The following is a 26,387-nucleotide window of genomic DNA, read 5'->3' as shown; positions in this document are numbered from 1 at the left end:
AATTCTAGCTACTCAGGAGGCTGAGCTCTGAGGATCATGGTTCAAAGCCAGCCTGGGCAGGAAAGTCCATGAGAGTCTTATCTCCAATTAACCAACAGAAAACCGAAAGTATAGCAGTGGCTCAAAGGTAGAGCACTAGCCTTGAGCTGAAGAGTTAAGGGACAATGCCCAGGCCCAGTGTTCAGGCTCCACAACTGACAAAAAAATTTTCAAAAGAAAAGAAAATACAAAAGCCTCCTGAAAGCTAACTAGAAATGTACTAACACTATAGAAAAATGGATAAAATACAATCATAAAAATCACAAAAGGTGTATTTTTAAAAGTAACCTAAAAGTAGATGCTTATTTTTCTAGAAAAGTGTCAAACAAATTCTTTTTTAGAACCATACTCAATGCTGAGATCGGTGAGATGGGTATTTTCCTACAATGTGGAACAAAGTATAGCAGTAAAGAATTTACCCGGTTGTGCTGGGAAGGTAGCTCAGTGGTAGAGTGCTTGCCTTGCATGCATGAGGCCCTGGGTTCGATTCCTCAGCACCACATAAGCAAAAAGAAAAAAAAGCTGGAAGTGGTGCTATGGCTCAAGTGGTAGAGCACTAGCCTTGAGCTGAAGAGCTGAGGGACAATGCCCAGGCCCAGAGTTCAGGCCCCACAACCAGACCAAAAAAAAAAAGAATTTACCCTTACGTAGAGAGGTCTATAAGCCTTTGCCTTAGCTTCTGAGAGGTAGATTGTCATGTCTACTAAGAATGCCTTTGACCTATGAGCCAGAGAGTAACAATATGGCCTAGGGTAGAAGGCTTTAGGTCACAAGGTGTCACTCTCCTGACACTGAGATCAGACACTGACTCCCTACATTGTGGAACTCCAGTAAAGATTCTAGACACCAAGCTTCTGCTGATGTCCTTCTTGCCTAGAAAGTAGCTCTGCCTGAGTTCATGGAGAAAGGATGAGTACAAATTCCAAGTTGGTTTTTCTCCTAGGCTAAAGCCTGTATGTCCCTTCACTTAGCAGATTTTAATCCAATCCCACAATATTTGGTTGTTCTGTAAGTCCTGGTTCTATAAGACATACTAGTGAATTGTCAATCCTGAGACAGTGCTCCAGGAGCTCCTGGTGTGAGAAGTAAAGTGGCAGAATAGACACTTCTATCTACATGTGGGTTTAACTTTTTTTTTTTTTTTTGTCAGTCATGGGGCTTGAACTTTGGGCCTGGGCACTGTCCCTCAGCTCTTCAGCTCAAGGCTAGCACTCTACCACTTGAGCTACAGTGCCACTTCCGGCTTTCTGGTGGTTTATTGGAGATAAGAGTCTCATGGCCTTTCCTTCCAGGTTGGCTTTGAACCACTATCTTCAGATCTCAGCCTCCTGCATAGCTAGGATTACAGGCCTGAGCCACTGGCACCCGGCCTATGGCTTTAACTTTGACAGGGGTAAAAATTGGGGAGAAAGAACAGATAATATTCTCTAAGAGCATTAAAAGTTTTAAATTCTTATTTTTAAATTCAATTTCTAGTTTATAAACTAAAGTAACTAATCAAACATACAGTCAAAGGTATATTTCAAAATATATATTGCAGGATCAGATCTAAAAAGGTAAAATGAAAAGAAATTAAATGTTAAATACATACACATACAAAGTTCTAATGTTTGCATTTTATTGAATAATGTAAAATTGTGTTGCTTTGAATAAAATAATGAGAAAAAATATTTTTATATAGTACGTATTAAAGGTTTGAAAAGCAAACAGACTTTCAGTTTGAAACATGTTCTACCATCTACTAACTACATTAGGCAGACCAAAACTCTTAATAACCCTGAAAGTCTTTTCCATAACATTTAAAATATAGATAATTATATTTGTATTAATCATCAAATATAATATATTCATCATCAAAATATAATTATCAATAAAAATATAATTATCAGTATTCTTATGATTAATAAGTTTAGTCTTGTATCTGGGGAGGTTCTCAGTAAACAATCTAAACCAAATATGCCTTCTCAAAAAGTATAGTTATTGGGCTACCATGACAATATTTTTAAGATAAATTCATAGACATACTCTATAAAGAATCAGATAAGAGCATCAGCAAATTATCATATATACATAATCACTGAAATATATAAATCCTAATTGTTAGAACAAAGTCTAATATATCCATCTGTTTGACACCACATACGTGATTCTCTGACTTTATTAAGAATCTCCACATTCATAGTTTTCTATTCCAATTTCATTTAGGCAGAACAAGTTTCTCCCATAGTAGTTTTGCTGCTAGGATCCTTATTGTTTTTCAATGCAGGTAAACAGAACAATAATAGACATAATGCCACCTAGTGGAAAGAGATCTGACTGTAGCAGTATGGCTCAAATCATGGTTCAAATCAAGTTTTCTTCAATAAGACAAACCAAAGGAACTACTTAGAAGCATAAACTTAAATGACTTTCCTAAAGTTCACCTTGACAAGAATCACGAATTCTTTTGAAAGGTCGGCATAGCCTGCTGCTGATTCTTCAGCTCTTCTGCCTTGGCGATCAAAAACTAGTGTGTGTCCAGGCACCAGCGCTGACTCAAGAAGTGCACAGCGGCTGTGTTGATAAATCACTCGCAGCTCAGTAGGGGTACCTCTGCCAGCCTAGAAGAAAATGGGTAAGTTACCAGAAAAAAATACAACTGTCTTAAGCAAAGTCAAAGCTCGACAAAATAAGCACCAGGAAATCAGTATTTGAAGGGGTAATGTGCGGACCAAGGGGAGAGGAGTAGACAAATAAAAAGGAGAAGTTAAGGAGAATGTAGTCAAGAATTCAATGTACTAAAATTAAGAAAAGTGAGGAAAGAGGAGAGTTGGGAGGTATGCATAAGAATATTGAATGGGAAGACATTGATCAAGATGTGTTGTTATTCATAAACTGTTTTGTTAAGTGTGAATAAATAAGCAAATAAATAATAAAAATGCCTTGAGGGATTCTGGGAAGATGGTAGAGTAGTAACAAAGAAAAGTCAGAGCTTGCTCTGATCAATTAGAGGTATGAAGCATTAGCAGGAAATCCAGCCAAGAGAAGATATCAGGTAAATTGTAAGCAGTAATGAATTGTAAGCTTCTAAAGAGGAAAACAGCAAACAAAACATTTTCACTTAAGCAATCACAAATCCACAGCTTAGTGCAGACTGGCAAGAATATCTGCAGGCTGGCAGAAACACTGAGCAACCCCTGGCACACTGGGTTCTGTGGTTCAGGATTTGTATAGGCTAGTCTCCTGAATAATCTTGGTTGGTGGTTTATTGTAGCTTCATTAAGATGGGGTGACAGCTGGGTGATGGTGTATGGATTGTGAAAGTGGGTCTTAGATGGAAATTAGTTAATTTCCATGCTTAAAACAATTGTCATTTCTCCTTCACTGTATGGAGTTTCAAAGCTGTGATAAACCACAATCTTGTTTCTGTTGGGTTCTAAGGTGTATGACCTAAGGTGTATCTTCATAGTCTAGAAAGACATTACTTACCCGGGAAGTAGGAAGGAGATAGAGAAGAAAGTCCTGTTGCAATAATTCTAGGTATAAAGGTTAAATAGAATGGGAAGAGGAGGGATTTAAGCTTTATGAAAGGTTAATAGGAAAGTGTAATAAGGTAAGCAGAAAAAAACCCCTAAAGTTGTGTCATGTTAAGGCACAGTAGAGATGATGTTACTAGTAATTTGTGTGTGTGTGTGTGTGTGTGTGTGTGTGTGTGTGTGTGTGTGTGTGTGTGTGAGTGCAAGCGCGAGCAGAGATAAAGAAAAATACATAACACTAATGATCAAGGAAGGGAACAGAGAAAAAGGGCAAAAAGAAAAAGATAAGTAAAAAAGGCAAGCAGGCAAAAATAAAACAACCAAAAGCAAAAAATAAAACAAAACAATGAATAAATGCTACTTAGGTAGTCTAGTAACTACATAAGTATTTAAGTACTTAGATTATGAGGTGGGAGGGCTGGGAAGGTGGCTCAGTGGTAGAGCGCTTGCCTTGCATGCCTGAGGCCCTGGGTTCGATTCCTCAGCACCACATAAGCAAAAAGAAAAAGAACAGAGGTCTTAGATTATGAGGTGGTAGAAAGAGAGCATGAATAAGATTTTCTCTCATAAACGTAAGGGAATGTACATGATGAGGGTTATGGGGAAAGGGATAAAATTATGACTTGAAAGAGAAGACGAAATGATAGGTAATGGTTTTTCAGTTAAAAGGAAGGGAGCAAAGCAAACTCCAAGGTTATATGGCAGAGATTAACAGCAGAAATTAAAAGATTTTTCTGATTTACAAAAGACAGAAAACTAGAGTTTAACTACAACACAGAAAACGAACAGTAGAACCAATACAGGAACAAAGACAAACAGACTTATACACAGCAATTATGAATTTCCCTGTAAGTTGCAATCATTTTAGGTGTAGGTGTGACCATGTTGCTTCCCTCAGAAGGCCTTATATGGAGGACAGGCTTGAGGTTAAAATGAGGCTGATACCTCTATTATTTGGCTCAGTGGGAGTCTAAGGCTGTTTAACCGCCAGGAGTGGCTTGGCTACCTCTATAAAGTGGCAAGATGTGCCAGACTTTTTGAGTCTCTGTACCTTGGTGGCACATTCAATGCATGTACTAGGTTTCTTGGGGGCATCCTGGTGCTTCCTGTGGCCTCTGCTCTGGGTTGGCTGGTAATCTCAAGACATTGTCTCCTGGTATAGCTGCCCACAGGCTTTTGCAGCGTCTGGTTTCCTGGATGTGGACTTCACAGCTTAAAGGGTTGGTTTTTTTGTTTTTGGGTTTTTTTTTTTGTACTTGCTTTCCAAGTCTTTTATAAATGATTTAAATACAAGCTCTATAGCAAGTTGCCCTCTATGCTGCCAAACTGCACCTGCCTCTTATCACTGGGTTCTAAAAGAAGCCCTTTCAAAATGGTTACTGTCTCAAGAACACATACCTGCTGGAGGACATGTCCCATCTTCCCTCAGTGCTCCAAGGAGGGACCAGAGCTCACTGGTGAACTTGAGTGACTAGAACAAAGACTATCTAGTAATCTCAGAAAAGTTCAACTGACCTAGTAGAGCAGGTAGTAACATAGCTGGTCATATTTAAGAAACCATCTAAGGACTGAGCATGCTGGCTCCTGCCTGAAATTCCACTATTCCTGAGGCAAAGGTGAAGGATCATGATCCAAGGCTGGTCTGGGAAAAGCACAAGGTGCTATCTAGAAAACAACTATAAGCAAAAGGACTAGGTTATGACTCAAGTGGTAGAATGCTTGCTTAGCAAGAATGAGGTCCTGAGTTCAATCTTTAATTCAAGAGGGGAAGAGCAAGAGGGGGGAGGGAGGAAGAAACCATCTAAGGTTCATTTAGTATATCATTGCAACTAATGTAGATCAAAACTATAAAAACTGTCACTAGGTATTCTCACATCCATACCAGGTGTGAGAAGTTAAGTTTCATAGTAAGTAAAAGGACTCTACCACCACCATAGGGTTACCTAGTGAGAGGCTTAGAATTTTAGTAAAGAATGGTGATGAGATATTACTTCAACTGTTGATTCAGAGTAGATTCACATACTACAAGTCCACAGAAGATGAGAAACAACTTCTTGGAGAATATTTAATTAATTATTTAACCTGTACTTACAAATAACATAAGTACTTCTTTCAATAACTATTTCCTTTCTTAAATTAAATGAATTAGAGTTATTATGTACTATTGTATTAGAAAGCTGAGGTACAAGTCAGATTGACTGAGTTATATTACTGCCTCTACACTTGCTACTCTGTGACCCTTGGTAACTCAGTCCTTCAATTTTTCATGTTCTGCTTCAGATAAAGAGCAATAATGATGAATTCTCTCACAGGACAGATTGAGTATTAAATATTATAATACATATCAATATTTAGAACAGTGCATACTAAAACATGTTTATATTTGAAATATGTTTATTTTAAAAACTATGTTTCAAACCTATATTAAGTAACATAAAGCATAATTAGGCAAAATTATTCCTTCCCCCCTAACAATATGGTCCCTAAAGGGAACATGGTCATGTCAGGTAGTTTCCTTTTCAAACTTTATTAAAAATGTTTCATTGTTATCAGAGAATTGGTCTACTTTCTCTAGTTTAAATTTCCATTGTTAAAATCTTGAACCATTTGTGCATTTGTATCTTAAATTTCAGTGAAGCTAACAAAAAAATGTAGAAAGTGCAAGGAAAATATAATTTATTAATCTCATCAAAGTATCCTACTCAAAAAAAACCTCAATATAGGCACAATAATACTTCCATATGACAGATAAAATATAGTACTGCTAAGTCTAGTGGCACCTATCTGTAACCCCAAGACACGGAATGATCAAGTGGTTGAAGGCAACCTGTGAAGTACAGTGAGATGCTGTCTCACACACACATACAGAAAGATGATGATGATGATGATGATGATGATGATGATAATAATAATAATAATAATAATAATAATAAATAGGAGGAGGAGGAGGAAAAAAAGGAAGAGGAGGAAAAGGGAGGGAAGAGGGAGAATTCTACTTACCATTCCAGTGACAAATCCATTGTCAAGAGCTAGAGAAAGATGCCTCATCTCATGACTTCGAAAAATACATATATTCCCCTTGTTGAAGATAACATCAAAAAGACCTAGAAAACATTTTTAAGAATTAGAAATAATGGGAGTCTGAAGGAAGATGGCAGAGGAGAAGCCGGAGGCTAAACAAGTTCTCATATAGAAAGCAGTTTTAGTGTTCCAGTGAACAGCCTAGGCTAGAGAAGCACACTAAATGTGCCATCACAGTACAGAGAGTCTGTCCAGAGAGGAAAAATCCAGACAGCTTGGTTAAGGAGACAGATGTGAGCACTTGCCAGTGTCCACAGTGGCAGCAGTGGCTGCTGCCGTGGCTACCATATCAACAGAAAGAGCCCGGGACAAAGGCGCCAGACGTAGTGTGTTAACAGATTCTACTCACCACCAGCAAGAACTGACAAGGAGCAGAAATCTTCATCCTGCTGATTGCAGACCATGGAAGGCTCGGAAACCAAGAAACTGGCGTAACTCCAAGACATCCTCACTCCTTCTCACTGAGCAGGGGTGGGAAGGTAGCCCCTCCACCACCACCAGAGAACTCCTTCTTTGATATTGACAAAGGCCTGGTCCTAACAGCTAGCTCCAACTCAGGCCTTGGAAGAAAACAATAGGCCATTCAACAGATCATAGGAACCTGACCTGCACTACTCACACCCAGGGGAAAGTTGCCCTTCCCAGGCAGAGAAAGCTCCACCCCCAGAGGAGTGACTTTCTTCACTGGGTAAACAGAGCCAAAGGCTGCCCCTCCTCACTGCAATTGAACTCAGTAAACATAAATCCTGAGAATGGCTCCAGGCAGGGCTTTGTGTCTCAGGAGATAGCCCTTCAGGGAAAAGCTACTGATTGCTGATAGGCTCCAACCCTACCCAGAGCCTAGCCTCATCAAAGAAGCTCCAAGCTTGAAGAAACAGCCATTTCCCTCCCACTGAACTAGCCTGGGAGGAGGACCATGAAGTCCAGGGTAAGGCAAAGCTTTCTGCCTGCTCAAGCAAACTGACTTAAGAAATCAATCAAGTAATAGGAAAACCAAAAACCAAACGCAAACCAGAGACTCCACCAAGAGACTGGTTACAGACACAGGGGAGATACAAGATCCTACCCCACCCCCCACCCCCACCTACCGCCACCTCCGAGCAAAAAAGAAAAATCAAACAACTCTATTCTCTACCTAATTTTTTAAAATTAAAAAAAAATTGTTTTCTATTTTTTTCACAATTTTTACTTTAGTTGTGTGTGTGTGTGTGTGTGTGTGTGTGTGTGTGTGTGTGTGTGTGTGTGTGTGTGTGTGTGTTGTTTTTGTTTTTGTTTTTTGAAAAATCTCTTTTAACCTTTTGGTACTTTTTTTTTGCATGACTTAATTGCTGTTCTGCTCATCTCCAGATATATAACCATCATCAATTAGACCTCATCTTTCATTGTGTGCATACTTAATTCAGAAATTGATTACTCAATTCACAACCTCTTAGACTTAACTCTTTTAATAATAGTATTATTTCTTTATACTTATATAATTTTTAAGTATTACATTTTAAAAGTTTTTATTCTTTATTTTTTCATTTTCCCTTTTTATCTCTCTCATTTTGTACATTTCTTCTATCAGTACTACTTCTTTATACTTACATAATTTTTAAATGTTTCATTTTTTTACATTTAAATTTTTGTTTTTTCATTTTTTCTTGTTTCTTTATCTCTCCTCTTTCATTCTGTTATATCCGTTTCCTCTCTGAAATGAGGGAATGATGAAATTCACTCTTTCCTTTACCTCTCCACATTCCTGTAATCCTATTTTTCCCCACAATTTTCCCTAAACCTATTAATTTCTGGTCTGCTGAATCCCTCTTTGACATTCTTAGCTCATTAATCCATAATTGTTTGATGTTGAATTAGATTGTATCTGTTGAAATAGATTGTATTGAAGCCATTTGACTACATCATTCAATCTGTGCAACTACAGGACTCTGATTGATGCTTGCCTTAAAATAATGTTCTAGCACAAAATTGGTGTTACTTTCATTCCAAATTGGTAGAAAAAGCCAAAGAAACGCAAGAAAAATGGCAAGTCCAGGTATCTCAACTCTCACTCATGAAAATCAGGTGACAGAACAGTAAATGAAAAATCCACAAGAGAGTTCCCAAAAAACTTTACAAACACTACTGGTAAACTTGCTGAATTAAAAGATTGAAAGACTGCAAAGGACTCAGTGTGAGCATGATAGTAAGAAAGACAAGGCTAACCAAAGATGAATACAGGAACTTCACGAGAATAATGCATCTAAACAAAAATTAATACAGGAATCTTGTGAGTGTGAAGAAATGAATCAAAGATTAATACAGGAATTGTGTGAGCAGGCTGAGAACAGAGAGAAATACAGGCATTGTGTGAGCATGATGAAGCAAATCAGAGAGAATATAGGAATTGCGTGAATGGAATGAGAATAGACAAAGATCAATGGAGGCATTCATAGAATCCATAAACAGACAGCTGAAGGAATCCAGAGAGGCCAGAAAGGGAATGTTGAATGGAGCCCATCAGAAGGAAAGGGAGTAATGAAAACATAACGAATCAACTAAGGGATTTGAGAGTGAACACTGAAAACCAAATTAAGGAAGAAAAGAAGTTCATAAAAGATCTAAAACAAAGCTCCAACAAAGAATTTGAAGCCATCAAAGCCGACCAATTAGAAGGAAAGGATATAAAAAAACAAAGTGGAAAGTCTTGACAGTAGGTTAGACCATGCAGAAGATCAAATCTGGGGGAGTGAAGACAGCCTAGATATTATAGAGAAAGAACAGACAAATATCCAGTGCAAATCCAAGAAATATGATAGATGTATTCAACATTTAGAAGACACCATTAGAAGGCCTAATCTGAGGATAATGGGTAGAGAGGAGCACCTAGAGATTTTAGTGAACAGTCTAGGAAATTTATTTAACAGGATTCCAGCAGAGAACTTCCAAAACATGAAAAATGATAGGCCTATTCAGATACAAGAAGCTTTTAGAACCCCAAATAGACCAGACCAGAACAGGACATCCCACCGTCACATTATAATCCATACAGGATCAATTCTGACCAAGGAAAGGATCCCTAAAGCTGTCAAGGAGAAAAGATCAATCACATATAAAGGGAAACCAATTAGAATAACCTCAGATTTCTCAGCAGAGACAATTAAAGCAAGAAGAGCCTGGAATGATGTATGCCACACCCTAAAGACAAACAACTATCAACCAAGAATACTGTACCCAACTAAACTCTCCTTCATAAACTCTCCTTCATAACAGAAGGTCAAATAAAAACCTTCCATAGCAAAGAGAAACTGAAACAATATATCTCCACCAAACCACCCCTACAAAAGACACACATAGAAAGATGTCCTACACAGAGAAAACCAACAACAAAGGCCAAGAAACTGCACCCAATCTGAGAATCCAAGAACCATAGAAAAAACCCAGTTGTCACAGCCCCCAAGAGGGTGGATAACATGGCAGGAACTACCAAACATCTCTGAGTCCTATCTCTCAATATTAAAGGACTTAACTCTCCAATTAAGCAACATAGACACTCTAGTTGAATTGAAAAGCAAGATCCTTCTATCTGCTGCCTTCAAGAGTCACACCTTGCTCATAAAAACATATTCTGAAAGTAAAAGGCTGGAATAAAATCTACCAAGCAAATGGCCCCCATAAACAGGTAAGGGTTGCAATCCTAATATCAGATAAAATAGACTTCAAATTAAAATTAGTGAGAAGAGATAAAGAAGGTCGCTACATACTAATTAAGGGATGTCTCCTTCAGGAGGATATTACAATTCTAAATATCTATTCACCAAACAACGGAGCACCCAAATTTATCCAGGAAACACTACTTTCCCTCAAACCTCACATAGATCCAAAGGCATTAATTATTGGGGGCTTTAACACAGCACTATCCCCACTAGATAGATCAACTTGGCAAAAACTCAACAGAGAAACTGCAGATCTAAACAACTGCATAGGCCAACTAGACAACAGAAATCCATACAATATTCCACACAGCAGAATTAGATGCACAATCTTCTCAGCAAAACACAGAACATTTTCCAAAATACACCACATTTTAGGTTACACAGTAACTTGACCAAATTCAGAAACAATGATATTATGCCTTGCATTCTCTCAGACCACAGGGGAATAAAATTAGAACTCAACACCAAAAGCCAACAAAGAAATGCCTGTAACACATGGAGGCTGAAAAACACACTTTTGAACCACCAGTGGGTCATGGAGAGGATTAGGAAGGAAATTCAAATGTTCATGATATTAAACAAACATGAACACATGAATTAGCAGCTCCTCTGGGAAACAGCAAAGGCAGTACTCAGAGGCAAGTTTATAGCTCTGAGTTCCTACATCAACAAATGGAGAGATCTGAAACCAAAATTTAATGAGACATCTGAACCTCCTTGAAAAAGAGCAACAAGTTAAACCCCAATCCAGTTGACAGAAAGAAATATTAAAATTAAATCAGAATTGAATGAATTACAATCCAGAAAAACCATAGAAAGAATCAACAAAACAAAAAGTTGGTTCTTCGAAAAAATTACCAAAATTGACAGACCCTTAGCAAATCTTATCAGAAAAAAAAGAGAACACACCCAAATAAACAAACTCAGAGATAAGAATGGAAACATCACCACAGAAACAACCAAGATTCAGAACATTATAAGGGAATACTTCTCAAACCTTTATGATCATAAATTTGAGAACCTGAAAGAAATGGCAATTTCCTAGCAAATATGCCATGCCAAAACTAAAGCAATATAAGTTAAACTAACGTAACAGGCCCATATCAAGCACTGAAATAGAAACAGCAATAAGGGACCTCCCATCGAAAGGCCAATCGAAAGGACATACCTAGAAAAATCAATAGAAAGCCCAGGGATTGGGAGAGGATCTTCATTAACCATACAATGGAAAAGGGTCTCATATCTAAAATATACTTGGAACTCAAAAAACTAAATCCCCCAACAACAAATCCTGAAAGAAACAACTGCCCGATAAACAAGTGGGCTAAAGAGAAACTTATCTGAAGAGGAAATCAGAATGGCTAATAGGCATATGAAAAAGTACTCAACCTCTCTAACCATAAAAGAAATGCTAATCAAAACAACATTGAATTACCACCTCACCCAGTTAGAATGGCTATAATCAAGTAATCTAATAACAACAGATGCTGGAGGGGATGTGGATAAAAGGCAACCCTGCAGCATTGATGGTGGGAGTGCAAACTTGTTCAACCACTTTGGAAAGTACTATGGAGGTTCCTCAAAAGACTCTATATAGAGCTCCCCTATGACCCAGCAACCCCACTTTGGGGCATTTACCCAAATGGTCACAAACAAAGCCATACTAAGGTTACCAGCACAACTATGTTTATTGCAGCATTATCTATCATAGCTAAGATATGGAACCAACCCAGATGTCCCTCAGTAGATGAATGGATCAAGAAAATGTGGTACATGTACACAATGGAATTCTATGCCTCCATCAGAAAGAATGGCATTGCCCCATTTGTTAGGAAATGGAAAGACTTGGAAAGCCAGGCCCAAAAACATAGGTCCCATGGTTTCCCTTATTTGCAATAACTAGTACATGTGTAGGACAAGCAGAAAAGGTCAAAAGCTAGGTACATATGACCAGATAAGATGATGTTAAGCAAAATGAACCCCAAGATAGGGACACAAATATATTTTTTTTCTTTCTTGCTATTGTTTCTAACATATTTATAATGTACCATGTGATTTTTTGTTTCTTTGTACGTTCCTCCTCCATGGTATAATCCCTGTTTTCACTGTATTTGATTTCAGTGCCCTGCATCTTGTATATACACTTCTCTAATTCGCAGAGGGGACAAGAAAAACAAAATGCTTAAATAAGGATACAGTTTAAACCATTGTAATGATGAGATGTACAAAACACTATGTTGAAAACGAACTTTACAACTTTGGTGGGAGGAGGAGGTCGGGGGTTGGGGAAAGGATTTGTTGTGGAGGTGGGAGAGAAGGGATGGTAGGGGGGAAACAACGGAGGAGGCAACAATGCTCAATAGGAAATGTACTCATTACCTTGCTCATGTAACTGTAACCCCTCTTTCTATACAGCATTTTTACAATAAAAAGTACAAAAAAATTAGAAATATTGCATAGCTTAAAAGCAATTTAAATGCATTTTAGTAATATATATTTCCATCTTTCAATTAAATGTTTGTGATTTATCAAAAGACAAAGTGTCTCTTTTAGAATATTTGAAAAACCATAATATAATAAATGTATATCCTTTATTCTTCATGGGTATATTTTTGCACTTACATCCATTTGATTGCAGGTAAATTTCTCTTCAAAGTGATTTGTTTCATTGTTCACGAATTGTTCATTTTTATTGTTCCCTTCAGACAGTTGTACAAAGGGGTTTCAATTTAACATGTTCATTTATGTGTACAGTCCATTTATGTGTACAATGCCTTTTGAACAAAGTTATCCCATCCATATTTATCCCAACTACATCCATCTCAAATTTCCTTTTGCAGTTTTCACATATGCAAATTTGGTATTGTGACTATTTTCCCATCATTTCTCTTTTTATTCATCTATCCCACTCCTATTCGATTTCCTCAGTCAAGATATGTTTCAGCTTCCTGGTATTCATGTTGTTGCAGTGCTTCATAATTGCTCAAAGGCATCATGGACTCTCACTCCTATATATACCATCCTGTAGTTGGCTTGAACCATCTATAAATGCATATGGCCCTAAGTGTCTTTTCAAATATGTGTATGTTTTAGGAATAACTTCCATGTATGAGAAAACATGTGCACTTGGCTTCTCTTTGTCTTTGTGAGGCTGGCTCACTTCACTCAGTTTGAGTTTCTCCAGGTCCATTCATTTTTAATCAAATGACATAATATTATTCTTTCTGATAAATACAATTCTATTGTATCTATAAGGTCCCTGTAAATAAAATGAGCTTTTGAGCCATAACTCATTTCACTTCCTAATGAGTTGAAGTGAGTTTTAAATATGTATGTGGTCTACAAACTACATAATCACACACATATAAATATATAATATGAAGGTATACAAAGTATGTAATTCACTATATTGGTATTTATAGAATGATTTTATAATAACCAAATTTGATTTCTAAACTGAACTTCTTTCTTTTCTAATAAACATGGCTAATTTTTTAATTATCAAGGTGATGTTCAGAAGGGTTACAGTTACATAAGTAAGGTAATAAGTACATGTCTTGTCAAACTTGTTACCTATTCCCTTATTTTTCTCCTGCTTTCCCTCCCCACATCCTCCCCAACCCCAAGTTGTACAGATCATTTCCAACATGTTGTCTTGTGTTCATAGTTATTTCATCTGTTCTTTGTCTCACCATTCTGTTGTTGTCCTTTCCTTCCCTAATTCAAATATGGCTCATTTTGTATTAACTCAACACTTTAAGCCTAGCCAATATATACCAAATAAAAGAGGATTTCTGTAGCTATCCAGTAATTTAGGATTCCCACATCTCAACTTTTAATATAAAATTACCCACCTTATTATACTGAATTTTTGCCTTACATTAAGAAATGCAATTTCCAAACTCTACTTTTTTTCAATTAAATACTTAGTCAACCACATTTATTTAAGAGTAAAGTGCACAGGATACCTACATTTTTAATGGATTTCACTAAATATTTAAAGTAATATTTTTAATGTAGGTTTGGAAATTAGATCAACAGTCCACTCCAAATGGGAATCTTTTTGCATGATCCATCTCTAAGTTATTTTTGTCTAACTAATAAAATGCATTTTAAAGACTGTATTAATTAACTAAGGAGGTTCATAAAATTAAATCATGATGATGAGTGATTACAGATATTCAGAGAGGTTAGAATGGTACAAAAATGAGGAAAAAACCAAAGCACCACTATCTAGCTCCAGAATTTTTTCTGAGGCATCATATCATGATGTATGCCTTGCCTCATTATTTGTGGTCATCCTATCTCAGCCTCCTGAGTGCTAGAATTGAAGTAGGAAAAACGATGTTCAGCCTAGTTCGAAAGCCTTTTAATCACCCAAAGGAACCCACTAAGAAGTTGATCCCTATTCCTACTCCATACTCAGCAAACGTTTTACTTTCTACAAATTTACTTCTTCAGAATACTTCACAAAGATGTAATTCGTTTTATGTGACTTTTTATGTCTAGCTTCATTCATACAGCACAAAGTTTTAATAGTTCATGTTGTAGCAGTACTTCATTTTTTCACTTTTATTCAATTTTATTGCATTTTTGTTCATTTGTATTGTTAAAACTTTTGTTTATGCATTGATTCATTGATATGCATTTGAGTTGTTTCCATTTGGAGCTATGGTGAATAGTCCTTCTAAGAACATTTTTATATACACTTTTGTTTTCAATTCTCTAAGGTATATTCCTAGTATAGAATAGTTAGATCACAAAATGATTCTGTTAACTTTTTAAGGAGCCCCTAAAATTATTTTTCAAAGCCACTGAATCATTTGTACATTCAAACAAGTAGTACACAATAATTCTAATTTCTCTGTATCCTCATCAATACTTGATATTTTCCTCTATGTTTGTGTAACCAGATGAGAAGTAGTATATCACTTTGGCTTTGATTTATATTTCTGTAATGACTGAACAGCTTTTCATGTTTGTTGCCCATTTCTATACTTCTTTTGGATCACTGTCTACACAACCTCCTGGTTAATTTTTTAATTGGGTTGTCTTTCATTATTCAGTCATAAGAGCTCTTAATATATTCTGAATGCTATACTCTTACCAGGTCTGATTTGCAAACATTTTCTTACTTTTGTAGGTTGTCCTAGAATCTTTCGAAATTATCCTTTGATTTGAAGCGATTTTTTTTTATTCTATAGTGTTCCATTTATTTTTCTGCTGCTTGCATTTCAAATAAAATGGTGACTCTTTCAAGGACATGCAACTTACACGTATATTTCTTTCTCAGACTTAGTTTTAGTTCTTACATTTCAGCCATGGGCCCATTCTGAGTTAAATATTTTATAAGTAGTGAGGCAAGGATCCAACATCATTCTTTCGCATTTGAATATCCAGATGTCCCAGCACCATTAGTTGAAGAACACTATTCTTCCTTACTGGATAGTCTTGGCACTCTTATTGAAAAACTGTAGATCATTTCAATTTTATTCTATCCTTATACCAAAACCACATTATTGTGATTATTATTGCTTTTGTGTTGCTTTTTTAAACCCAAATGTAAGTTTTACAAATATGTTCTTTATCAATAAGGAGTCTCAGTGGTAGAATGCTTGCCTTGCATGCATGAGGCCCTGGGTTCGATTCCTCAGCACCACATAAGCAGAAAAAGCCAGAAGTGGTGCTGTGGCTCAAGTGGTAGAGCGCTAGCTTTGAGCTGAAGAGCTGAGGGAGAGTGCCCAGGCCCAGAGTTCAGGCCCCAAGACTGACAAGAAAAAAAAAAAGATCCCTTGAAATTTCTTTTAAAACATAGAAGCAGCTTTTCCATTTTATTATAAAGGAGTATCAGAATTTTAATGATAGTTGGACTGAATCTTTAAATCACTTTGAGAAATACTGCCATCTTAATAATACTGAGATTTCCAGTACCATAAACACGGATGTCTTTCCCTTGCTAAGTGTTCTTTCTTCCAAAATGTATTCTTGTTCTCAGCATACAAATCCTACTTCTTGGATGAATTTATTCCCAAGAAATTGGTGCTATTATAAATAGACTTATACAAATGACTTTTGGCATTGATCTCATTTCCTACAGCTTTTGTGATTTGACTTGTTAGATGTAATATTATTTTGGTATAAATCCTTGGCGATTTTCTATATATAAGATCCAGTTATCTGTAATAAAATTTTACTTCATTTTTCAACTTGGATTCATTTTTTTCTTGCTAGAATATTCAGTAAAATACTAAAAAGAAATTGTAGAAACAAGCATTTTTATCTTGGTTCATATTTAGGGGTAAAGATTCAGTCTCATCACTAACGATAACCATAGCTTTGAAGTTTTCTATAAATGTTCTTTACCATTTAGAAGACACTACTATCTATTCTTAATTTATGTAGTCATTTTTTAATCATGAAAGGATGTAGTTCATTACTTTTACCTTTTCCTAATCCTTGCACTGCACTATACAGGGAACATTTTATGAAGTGTATCCATGGTCATTAATGAGGCATCAATTTTAACACTGCAGACAATATGCATGGACCTTCCCATTGCAACAGTGCAAAATGGAGACATGGAACAGTGGCACAAAGAATGAAGCTGGGGATCCAAATTAGGGGCAGACCAGATCACTGTCCTTTCATTCTTATCCTTTACTGTGTATGAAGGTGGAGCTCATGCTAGTGTCCAGAAAAAGAAACAGTGTAAGAATCTATCTTTCAGAAAAAGCAATGTAGGAACTAGTCAGTTAATGATCTATTACTCTAAAACTTCACACTTCAAAACAAGAATTTATTAACCTACAGTTTCTGAAGGTCAGGGGTTTAGAAGTAACTTTTCTAGGTGTCTTTGGGCCAGGATATCTCATGGGGCTCAATCAGGTTGCTGGTTGTAGCTATCTGAATGCTTGACTGAGGCCAGAAGACCCTCTAGAGAAATGAGTCACTCACATGGATATAGGCAAGAAGCCCTGTGAGTTCCTTGCCCTCCAGCCTTTTAAAAGGTGCTTGCATCTCTTTATGACATTACATTTGGAGTCCCACAGAGTGAGTGATCCAAGAGAGAATGACAGCAATAATCTATAATGCTTAAGTTATTAGCATAATTACTTTCACAAAAGAGTTTCATTGTGATATTTCCATACATAGATAGTATGTACTTTGATCAATGTCACCCTATCTAGATTATTCATTCTGAAGCCCCATCCTTCTGCCTTCCTCCATTTTAACAGTTTCATTGAGTTTCATTATGTTATTTTCATGCAATATGTAATGTGCTTTGAGGAACACCATATATTGCTTTCCCCTCCCCTCACAAAAACTTGTCTCCCAATACAGTCCCTTTTTAATAATCATGTCCTTGTAATACCTTCTTTGGTGTACTCTTGAAAGTCATTTTCTCCCATACTCTATTTGATAGAGGGAAGTCACTAAGTCCATCCTGTACTCAAGGGAGAAGAATTAGAATCTTCCTTTGGAAAATATCAGTCCTATTTATATGGGTTTTTTTGTTGCTGTTGCTTGTTTTGTTTTTTGTTGGTAGAGGGGTTTGAACTCTGGGTCTGGGCACCAGACTCAAGGCTAGCGGTCTACTACTTGAGCCACAGTGCCACTTCCAGTTTTCTGGTGGTTAACTGGAGATAAGAGTCTCACGAATGTTCCTTCCTGGGCTGGCTTTGAACTGCAATCCTTGGATCTCAGCCTCCTGAGTAGGTAGGATTAAAAGTATGAGCCTCCGGTGCCCAGCTTATAAGCATGTTTTAAAAACCTATACATTAAAGAATACAGTTTCCAGGAAGCTGGAACATGTGTTTGGCAAGGGGAGGGAATGAGCTCAAGGGAAGTGGCATAGATAAATGGAAAGCAGAAGGGTAGGCAAATGCAGTCATAATATTCAATATACACATGTGAAAAATGGAACTAAGAAAGTTGAGGGGGCTGGGGGCTGGTGGCTCACGCCTGTAATCCCAGCTACTCAGGAGGCTGAGATCTGAGGATCACGGTTCAAAGCCAGCCCAGGCAGGAAAGTCCTTGAGACTCTTATCTCCAATAAAGCACTAGAAAACCAGAAGTGGCATTGTGGCTCAAGCGGTAGAGAGCTTGCCTTGAGCTGAAGAGCTGAGGGATAGTGCCCAAGCCCAGAGTTCAAGCCCCACGGCCAACAACAAAAAAAAAAAGTTGAGGGGATGAGTGGGGTTGGGAGGGATGGGGGAGAATGATGAAAGGGTGACTTTAATCAAGATGCATTGTACTCCTAAACTCAAAACTCACATGTTAAATTGAAATCACATTACTTGAGGATAATAAAAATGAATAAAATAAATTTAGTATTATTAACTTTCCTTTTTTTTTTTGTCCGTTTTGGGGCTTGAACTCTAGGCCTGAGCTCTGTCCCTAAGCTTTTCAGCACAAGGCTAGCGCTCTACCACTTGAGCCATAGGACCACTTCCAGTTTTTTCTGCTTTTGTGATGCTGAGGAATCGAATCCAGGGCCTCATGCAATCAAGGCAAGCACTCTACCACTGAGCCACCTTCCCAGCTGCATTATTATCTTTCCTGTAGAAACATATATATCATCATATATATCATCAAATAAACACTCCCAAATTAGAAAATAAAAACATACTATTAAAACCCAATACAACTATGTACATAAACCATCCAGAAATAATCCAGAAGGCGGAGGACAATGATATATTATTAACTCCCAGTTGGGTGATATTGAAAATACTTTAAATGTATGCTTAATCCTTTCAGGAATAATTAAAATTAAATCAGAATTAAATGAATTAGAGTCCAAAAAAACCATAGAAAGAATCAACAAAACAAAAAGTTGGTTCTTCGAAAAAATTAACAAAATTGACAAACCCTTAGCAAATCTTATCAGAAAAAGAAGAGAACACACTCAAATAAACAAACTCAGAGATGAGAATGGAAACATCACCACAGAAACAACCAAGATTCAGAACATTATAAGGGAATACTTCTTGAACCTTTATGCTAAAAAATTTGAGAACCTGGAAGAAATGGATGATTTCCTAGCAAATACTGACATGCCAAAACTAAACCAAGATGAGTTAAATCGACTTAACAGGCCTATATCAAGCACTGAAATAGAAACAGCAATAAGAGCCCTCCCATCTAACAAAAGCCTGGACCGGATGGATTTACAGTGGAATTCTACAAGGCCTTCAAAGCAGAACTCACACCAATACTCCTCCAACTCTTTAATAAAATTAAAAGAGAAAGTTCACTACCAAACTCTTTCTATGAAGCCATCATAACCCTCATCCCAAAACCAGGCAGGCACTCATCAAAGAAAGAGAACTATAGACCCATTTCTTCGATGAACATCGATGCAAAACTTCTCAACAAAATTTTGGCCAATTGACTTCAATAATTCATCCAAAAAATTATACACCACAATCAAACGGAATTCATTTCAGGGATGCAAACCTGGTTCAATACATGAAAATCAATTAATATAATTTATCACATCAACAAGAGCAAGGAATTACATGATTTTCTCAACAGATGCAGAAAAAGCTTTTTTTTTTAAATTTAATTTTATTTTATTTGTGAACATACTGTACAGAGGAGTTACAATTATGTGGGCAGGATAATGCGTACATTTCTTACCAAGCATTGCAGCCTCCTCCTTTGTTGACCCTTCACATCCCTTCCCAGCCTCCCCCCTCCCCCCAATCCCAATCGTTCTCCTTCCCCCCTTCCCCCCACCCCCGCACTGACGTTGTTGTAAAGCTAGTTTTGGACATGACAACTTGTACTTCTCATTGTTGCAACAGGTCCACCTGTATCCTTAAACAACTGGTTTTTCCCCATCTCCTCCACAAGTTATACTGACATCAAATATAGTGAAAGCAGGGGTTATACTGTGGGGGAGGGATATACAAAGCAACAAAGAGATAATCTTATAAATGCATTAGAAACACATGCATGAAAGAAAAAAAACATTAAAATACACATCTAAGGGTTCATTTTCCTGACATCACATTATCTGACCTTTTCCGCTTGACTCATACATATACTAGATATCACAAATAAGGGAAACCATGGGACGGGACCTATGTTTCTTTGGGCCTGGCTTACTTCACTTAATATAATTTTTTCCAAGTTTTTCCATTTCCTAACTAATGGGGCAATGTCATTCTTTCTGATGGAGGCATAGAATTCCATTGTGTATATATACCACATTTTCTTGATCCATTCATCTACTGAGGGGCATCTGGGTTGGTTCCATATCTTAGCTATGGTAAATAATGCTACAATAAACATAGTTGTGCTGGTAGCTTTAGTGTGGTCTTGTTTGTAAACATTTGGGTAAATGCCCAAAAGTGGGATTGCTGGGTCATAGGGGAGTTCTATGTGAAGTCTTTTGAGGAACTTCCATACTGCTTTCCAAAGTGGTTGAACAAGTTTACATTCCCACCAACAATGAAGTAAGGTTCCTTTCTGTCCACATCCCCTCCAGCATCTGTTGTTGTTAGAGTTCTTGATTTTTGCCGTTCTAACTGGAGTGAGGTGATATCTCAATGTTGTTTTGATTTGCATTGCAGAAAAAGCTTTTGACAAGATCTAACATCCCTTTATGATGAAGGCTCTGGAAAAGTTAGGGATCCATGGAACATTCCTCAATATAATGAAGGCTGTATATGATAAACCTACAGCCAGCATTATCCTTAATGGTGAAAAACTAAAGTCATTTTCTCTAAACTCTGGAACAAGATTAGGATGTCCACTCTCTCCACTGCTCTTCAATTTCATATTAGAATGCCTAGCTACAGCAATAAGACCAAATGCAAACATAAAGGGGACCCAAATAGGGAAAGATGAAGTAAAACTCTTCCTCTTTGCAGATGACATGATCTTGTATTTAAAGAATCCCATAGACTCCACTCCCAAATTACTCGACCTGATTCAAAACTGGCAAAGTAGCAAGGTATAAAATTAACCCTCAAAAATCAATAGCTTTTCTGTATGCCAACAATGAGAAGAGCGCAGCTGAAATCAGGAAAGCAACTCCATTTGTAATAGCCCCACAAAAAATAAAATACCTAGGAATTAACTTAATGAAAGAACTAAAGGACCTCTATGATGAAAACTTTAAAAACCTGAACACGGAAATCAAAACAGAACTTGGAAAGTGGCAAAACCTCCCATGCTCCTGGATTAGAAGGATCAACATCGTGAAAATGGCAATACTTCCCAAGGCTATCTACAAATTCAATGTGATACCTATCAATATTCCATCCTCCTTCTTCAAGGAAATAGAAGAGGCAATCCAAAGATTTATATAGAACAATAAAAGACCCCGAATAGCAAAAACGATCCTTACCAGAAAGAACAGTGCTAGAGGAATATCAATACCAAATTTCAAACTCCACTACAAAGCCACAGTAATCAAACAGCTTGGTACTGGCACAAGAACAAAACTCAGGACCAATGGAATAGAATTGAAAGCCCAGAAAATGAACCCACAGACCTATAGCCACCTAATCTTGCGATAAGGGATCTAAAAAAAATAGAATGAAAGAAAGACAACCTCTTCAGTAAATGGTGCTAGCAAAATTGGTTAATCACTTGTAGAAAACTAAAGCTAGATACTTATATATCACCCTGCACCAGAATCAACTCCAAATGGATCAAAGACCTCGAAATAAAAGCAGACTCCATGAAAACATTACAGGAAGGAATAGGAGAAACCCTAGGTTTCCTTGGCACCGGCCAAAATTTTCTTAATAGAGACCCAGAAACACAACAAATCAAAGAGAGGTTGGACAAATGGGATTGCATGAAACTGCAGGGTTTCTGCATGGCAAAGGACATAGTTAGCAGGATCAATAGAAAGCCCACGGATTGGGAGAAGATCTTCACTAGCCATACAACAGACAAGGGTCTCATATCTAAAATATACCTGGATATCAAAAAATTAAATCCCCCAACAACATATCCTCAAAGAAACAACTGCCCAATAAATAAGTGGGCGAAAGACTTACAGAGGAACTTCTCTGAAGAGGAAAGAAGGATGGCCAATAGACACATGAAGAAATGCTCAACCTCCCTAGCCATAAAAGAAATGCAAATCAAGACAACATTGAGGGAGGCAACAATGCTTGATAAGAAATGTACTCATTACCTTGTGCAGGTAATTGTAACCCTTCTGTACAGTTTTTTAACAATAAAAAACTTATTAAAAAAAAAAGAAATGGGGGCTGGGAAGGTGGCTCAGTGGTAGAGCGCTTGCCTTGCATACTCGAGGCCCTGGGTTCGATTCCTCAGCACCACATAAGCAAAAAGAAAAAAGCCGGAAGTGGCGCTGTGGCTCAAGTGGTAGAGCGCTAGCCTTGAGCTGAAGAGCTGAGGGACAGCGCCCAGGCCCAGAGTTCAGGCCCCACAACCGGACCCAAAAAAAAAAAAAAAAAAAAAAAGAAATGCCATGGGTCAATATTCAAGACCTGAGTGCATGTCCAGGTAAAAGTATAAGATCAAATTAAATTCATAAAATAAAATCCCCTTTTCTCCTAAAAACAAAACAAAACAAAAATATTGAGATACCACCTCACCCCAGTTAGAATGGCTAGAATCAAGAAATCTAGTAACAACAGATGCTGGAGGGGATGTGGACAGAAGGGAACCTTACTGCATTGTTGGTGGGATGTAAACTTGTTCAACCACTTTGGAAAGTAGTATGGAGGTTCCTCAAAAGACTCCACATAGAGCTCCCCTATGACCCAGCAATCCCACTTTCGGGCATTTACCCAAACGATCACAAACAAGATCATACTAAAGCTACCAGCACAACTATGTTTTTTGCAGCATTATTTGTCATAGCTAAAATGTGGAACCAACCCAGATGCCCCTCAGTAGATGAATGGATCAAGAAAAATGTGGTATATATACACAATAGAATTCTGTCAGAAAAAATCACATTGCCCATCTGTTAGGATATGGAAAGACTTGGAAAAAAATTATATTAAATGAAGTAAGCCAGGCCCAAAGAAACATAGGTCCCATGGTTTCCCTTATTTGAAATAACTAGCATTTGTCTGAGACAAGCAGAAAAGCTCAGATAAGCTGGTGTTAGGTAAAATGAACCCCAAGATAAGGACACAAGCGGTTTTTTTTTCTTTCTTGCTATTGTTTCTAACGTATTTACAATGTACCACGTGATTTCTTTTTGTTGTTGCTTTGTATGTCCCTCCCCCATGGCATAACCCCTGTTTTCACTGTATTTGATGGTATAATTTGGGGAGCAAAAGGGAAAAAAACAAATTGTTTAAAAAGCGATACACTGACCCATTGCAACAATGAGATGTACAAGACCCTATGTGGAAAAACGAACTTTCCAATTTAGGTGCAGGGGGGGCGTTTGGGGGGATGTAGTTTTTGGGGAGATGGGGAGGGAATGGGAACGGATGGTAGGGGAAAATCAAAGGAGAAGGCAGCAATGCTTGATAAGAAATTTACTCATTACATTGCTCATGTGATTGTAACTCCTCTGTAGAATATTTTCACAATAAAAAACTTATTTAAAAGAAAATATCCCTTGAGGTTTGGTGTTAAAACCTGAACAAAAATAGCAACTGAGTTTTAGGGTTAAAAATCTTAAAAGTTACAGTTGTCCAGACCTTCCTCTCAGTTATAGTATCCCCCCAAAGAGGGCAGAAGAAGCTGGACACTGGTGGCTCACACCTGTAATCCTAGTTACTCATAAGGCTGAAATCTGAGGATCATGTGTCAAAGCCAACCCAGGCAAGAAAGTCTGTGAAACTCTTATCTCCAATAAACTACACCCACAGTAAAGCTAGATGTGGAGCTGTAACTCAAATGGTAGAGCACTAGCTTTGAGCAGAAGAAGCTCAGAGGCAGTGTCCAGGCCCTGAGTTCAAGCCCCAGGACTGGTACAAAAATTAAAAAGAGTAAAGTAGACTTGTCTGTGACTTTCATTGTATAAACGATGCCGTTTATAATATCTTACAGCTCCCATGGCATTTGAAAGAATTTCTCATGCTATGTGTCTGCTTTTAGGTCCAATATTACCAAGATAAGTTCAACAGCACTCAGGAATACAAGATTCTAACTTAATAACTATGAAAATAGCTACATTCACAACTGGCTTAATAAATGAATAGAAGGACTAGCTTATATGAGAACATAATATTGTTCTGTGGAGAAAATTATAAGTAAATTATAAACTATATCTCAGAGATATATTCTTAAAATAATTTTCTGCAAAGATGTCCACTAGTCAGCATTCATCACAACACTTTCTAGACATATGAAAATTCATTCATTAGTGTGAACTGATGGGACACTGAGCTCAACATTAGGTAATAATCCTGCAAGTCATCATTATGATTACTTGTCAGTTGCACTGAGAAAAATTATTCACTTTCTTGCATCTGCATTTTTAATGCTGTTCATTCTGCTTTCTGTATTACAGGACTAATGTATGAATATTCTAGAAAAATGAAAGCTAAAAGCTTCTGGTTTTGTCATGTATTTGTGTCATATGTTCCCTAGGGCTTCCTCATGGAACCAGAGCTTGTATTCCAAGAACATTAATACAAGAAGGGAAGGCAGTGGTTACTGATGAAGAAATTTTATTCAGTCTCAAACATGGAAGCAAACTGTTTCTCTTTTTCCAGGTCTTTGCGATAATTTTCTCCATCTTAAGGAGCTTCATGTTGTTCCTGTATATGATAGAATAATCCAGATGCCTCCAGTCATAGAGGTTGTTTACCAGAGATGACTGCTGATTTCAAGAACCGGATTTACGCAGAGACTGGGATCGATGAGGAGAGTTAAACATTTTGCCTGCTCAACTGTAGGTTGCTATCATTGATCTGAAGGATGAGACCATGCAAATAGGAGCCTCAAGCTTTGGAGAATATTAAAGGAAAATTTCAGACTGTTTTCCAACCCAGTTTCAACTTGCTTCATTCTCATTTCCTTAATAAAGCTGCATTTCTATTGTGAAAAAAAAAAAAAAGAAGGGAAGGCAGAAGATGCAAATCTTATTTTTTGTTACTCATAGCTGGTGCTCTTCCACTTAAACCACACTTCCAATTCTGGCTTTAAAAATTCTCATTATAAATGTGATGTACAAAGGTGTTACAGTTATAAGTCAGATAATGAGCACATTTCTTTTGGGACAATGTCACCGCTTCCCTCACTCTCTCCTACTCAGTTCTGGCTCTTTGCTGGCTAACTGAAGTTAAGAGTCTCCTGAATTTGTCTGCTTAGGCTTTGAATGGAGATTCTCAGGTCTCAACCTCCTGAGTAACTAAGATTATAGGAGGGTAGATCAGAGGAAGATGATGAAGGGACCACAGGGAACCCATACAATTATCTTTTAGAAATCAGAGCTTTAGAATTTTACTGAATAGTCTGCACCTAGAGTCACACCAAGTGAGACATAATTGTACAAAGACTTTTGCCAGAGAGGAAAATTACAGGAAGCCTACTTAAGAAGTCAGATCCGAGTACACATCAGCAGCTACAGCTGCAACTGCACAAAGGCAGCCAGAGAAAGGCAGGCAAAGGCAACACCAGAGACAGAATGTGCACAGCTTTTCACTCACCTTCAACATGAACTGGATGACTGAAAGCAAAAATCCACATCCTGCTGGCCACATCAGATGGACATGAGAAAACTCATCACATCACAGAGTCCAAAACTCCAAAGCAATGTGTGAGTACCCCACAAAATCCATCCTCACTCCAGCCCAGAGGAAAGCTTCTGGAACAAAAGCCTCTGCCCACCTGAGAAGAATGCCAAGTCTGATACTGACATAGAGCTAGCAAAAGAAGCTAGCAGGTAACACAGGCTTGCAAAGCAGCAAGTGCAGCACCATTTCTCAATGAGGCAAAGCAATCTGACCAGTGAGATACAGCTCTACCCAGAGGAAGGCTGCCCCACCCAGAAGGAGCTCCACCCAGGGAGGGACAACTTTACTGCCCCTCTGCAGCAAACAAAGACATTCCAGTCATATGGCAGCTAAATTTGCAGCTTTCCTGGTGCAGGAATCAAAAA

General features: G+C 37.6%; 1 protein-coding gene across 11 annotated transcripts in view; it reads right to left on the bottom strand.

Moving 5' to 3' along the window:
* Positions 1 to 26,387, bottom strand: part of Rp1 (RP1 axonemal microtubule associated) — a 338,377-nt gene that overhangs the window by 191,182 nt on the left and 120,808 nt on the right. For 10 of the 11 annotated variants that reach the window (XM_069990725.1, XM_069990729.1, XM_069990733.1 and 7 more), the window contains exons 15-16: positions 6,555 to 6,658; positions 2,463 to 2,639 (exon numbers count right to left, since the gene is read on the bottom strand). In XM_069990725.1, the coding sequence (XP_069846826.1) occupies positions 2,463 to 2,639; positions 6,555 to 6,658 (281 nt within the window). Of the gene's footprint in view, positions 1 to 2,462; positions 2,640 to 6,554; positions 6,659 to 24,864; positions 25,322 to 26,387 lie in introns of those variants that run through there. The other variant, XM_069990736.1, reaches the window with a different exon arrangement.

The sequence above is a fragment of the Dipodomys merriami genome, unplaced genomic scaffold (genome assembly GCF_024711535.1).
Source record: "Dipodomys merriami isolate MVZ:Mamm:240054 unplaced genomic scaffold, mDipMer1.0.p SCAF_4, whole genome shotgun sequence".
NCBI lineage: Eukaryota > Metazoa > Chordata > Mammalia > Rodentia > Heteromyidae > Dipodomys > Dipodomys merriami.
The sequence above is the reverse complement of the archived record's forward strand: the minus strand, read 5'-3'. Positions and strand labels throughout refer to the sequence as shown.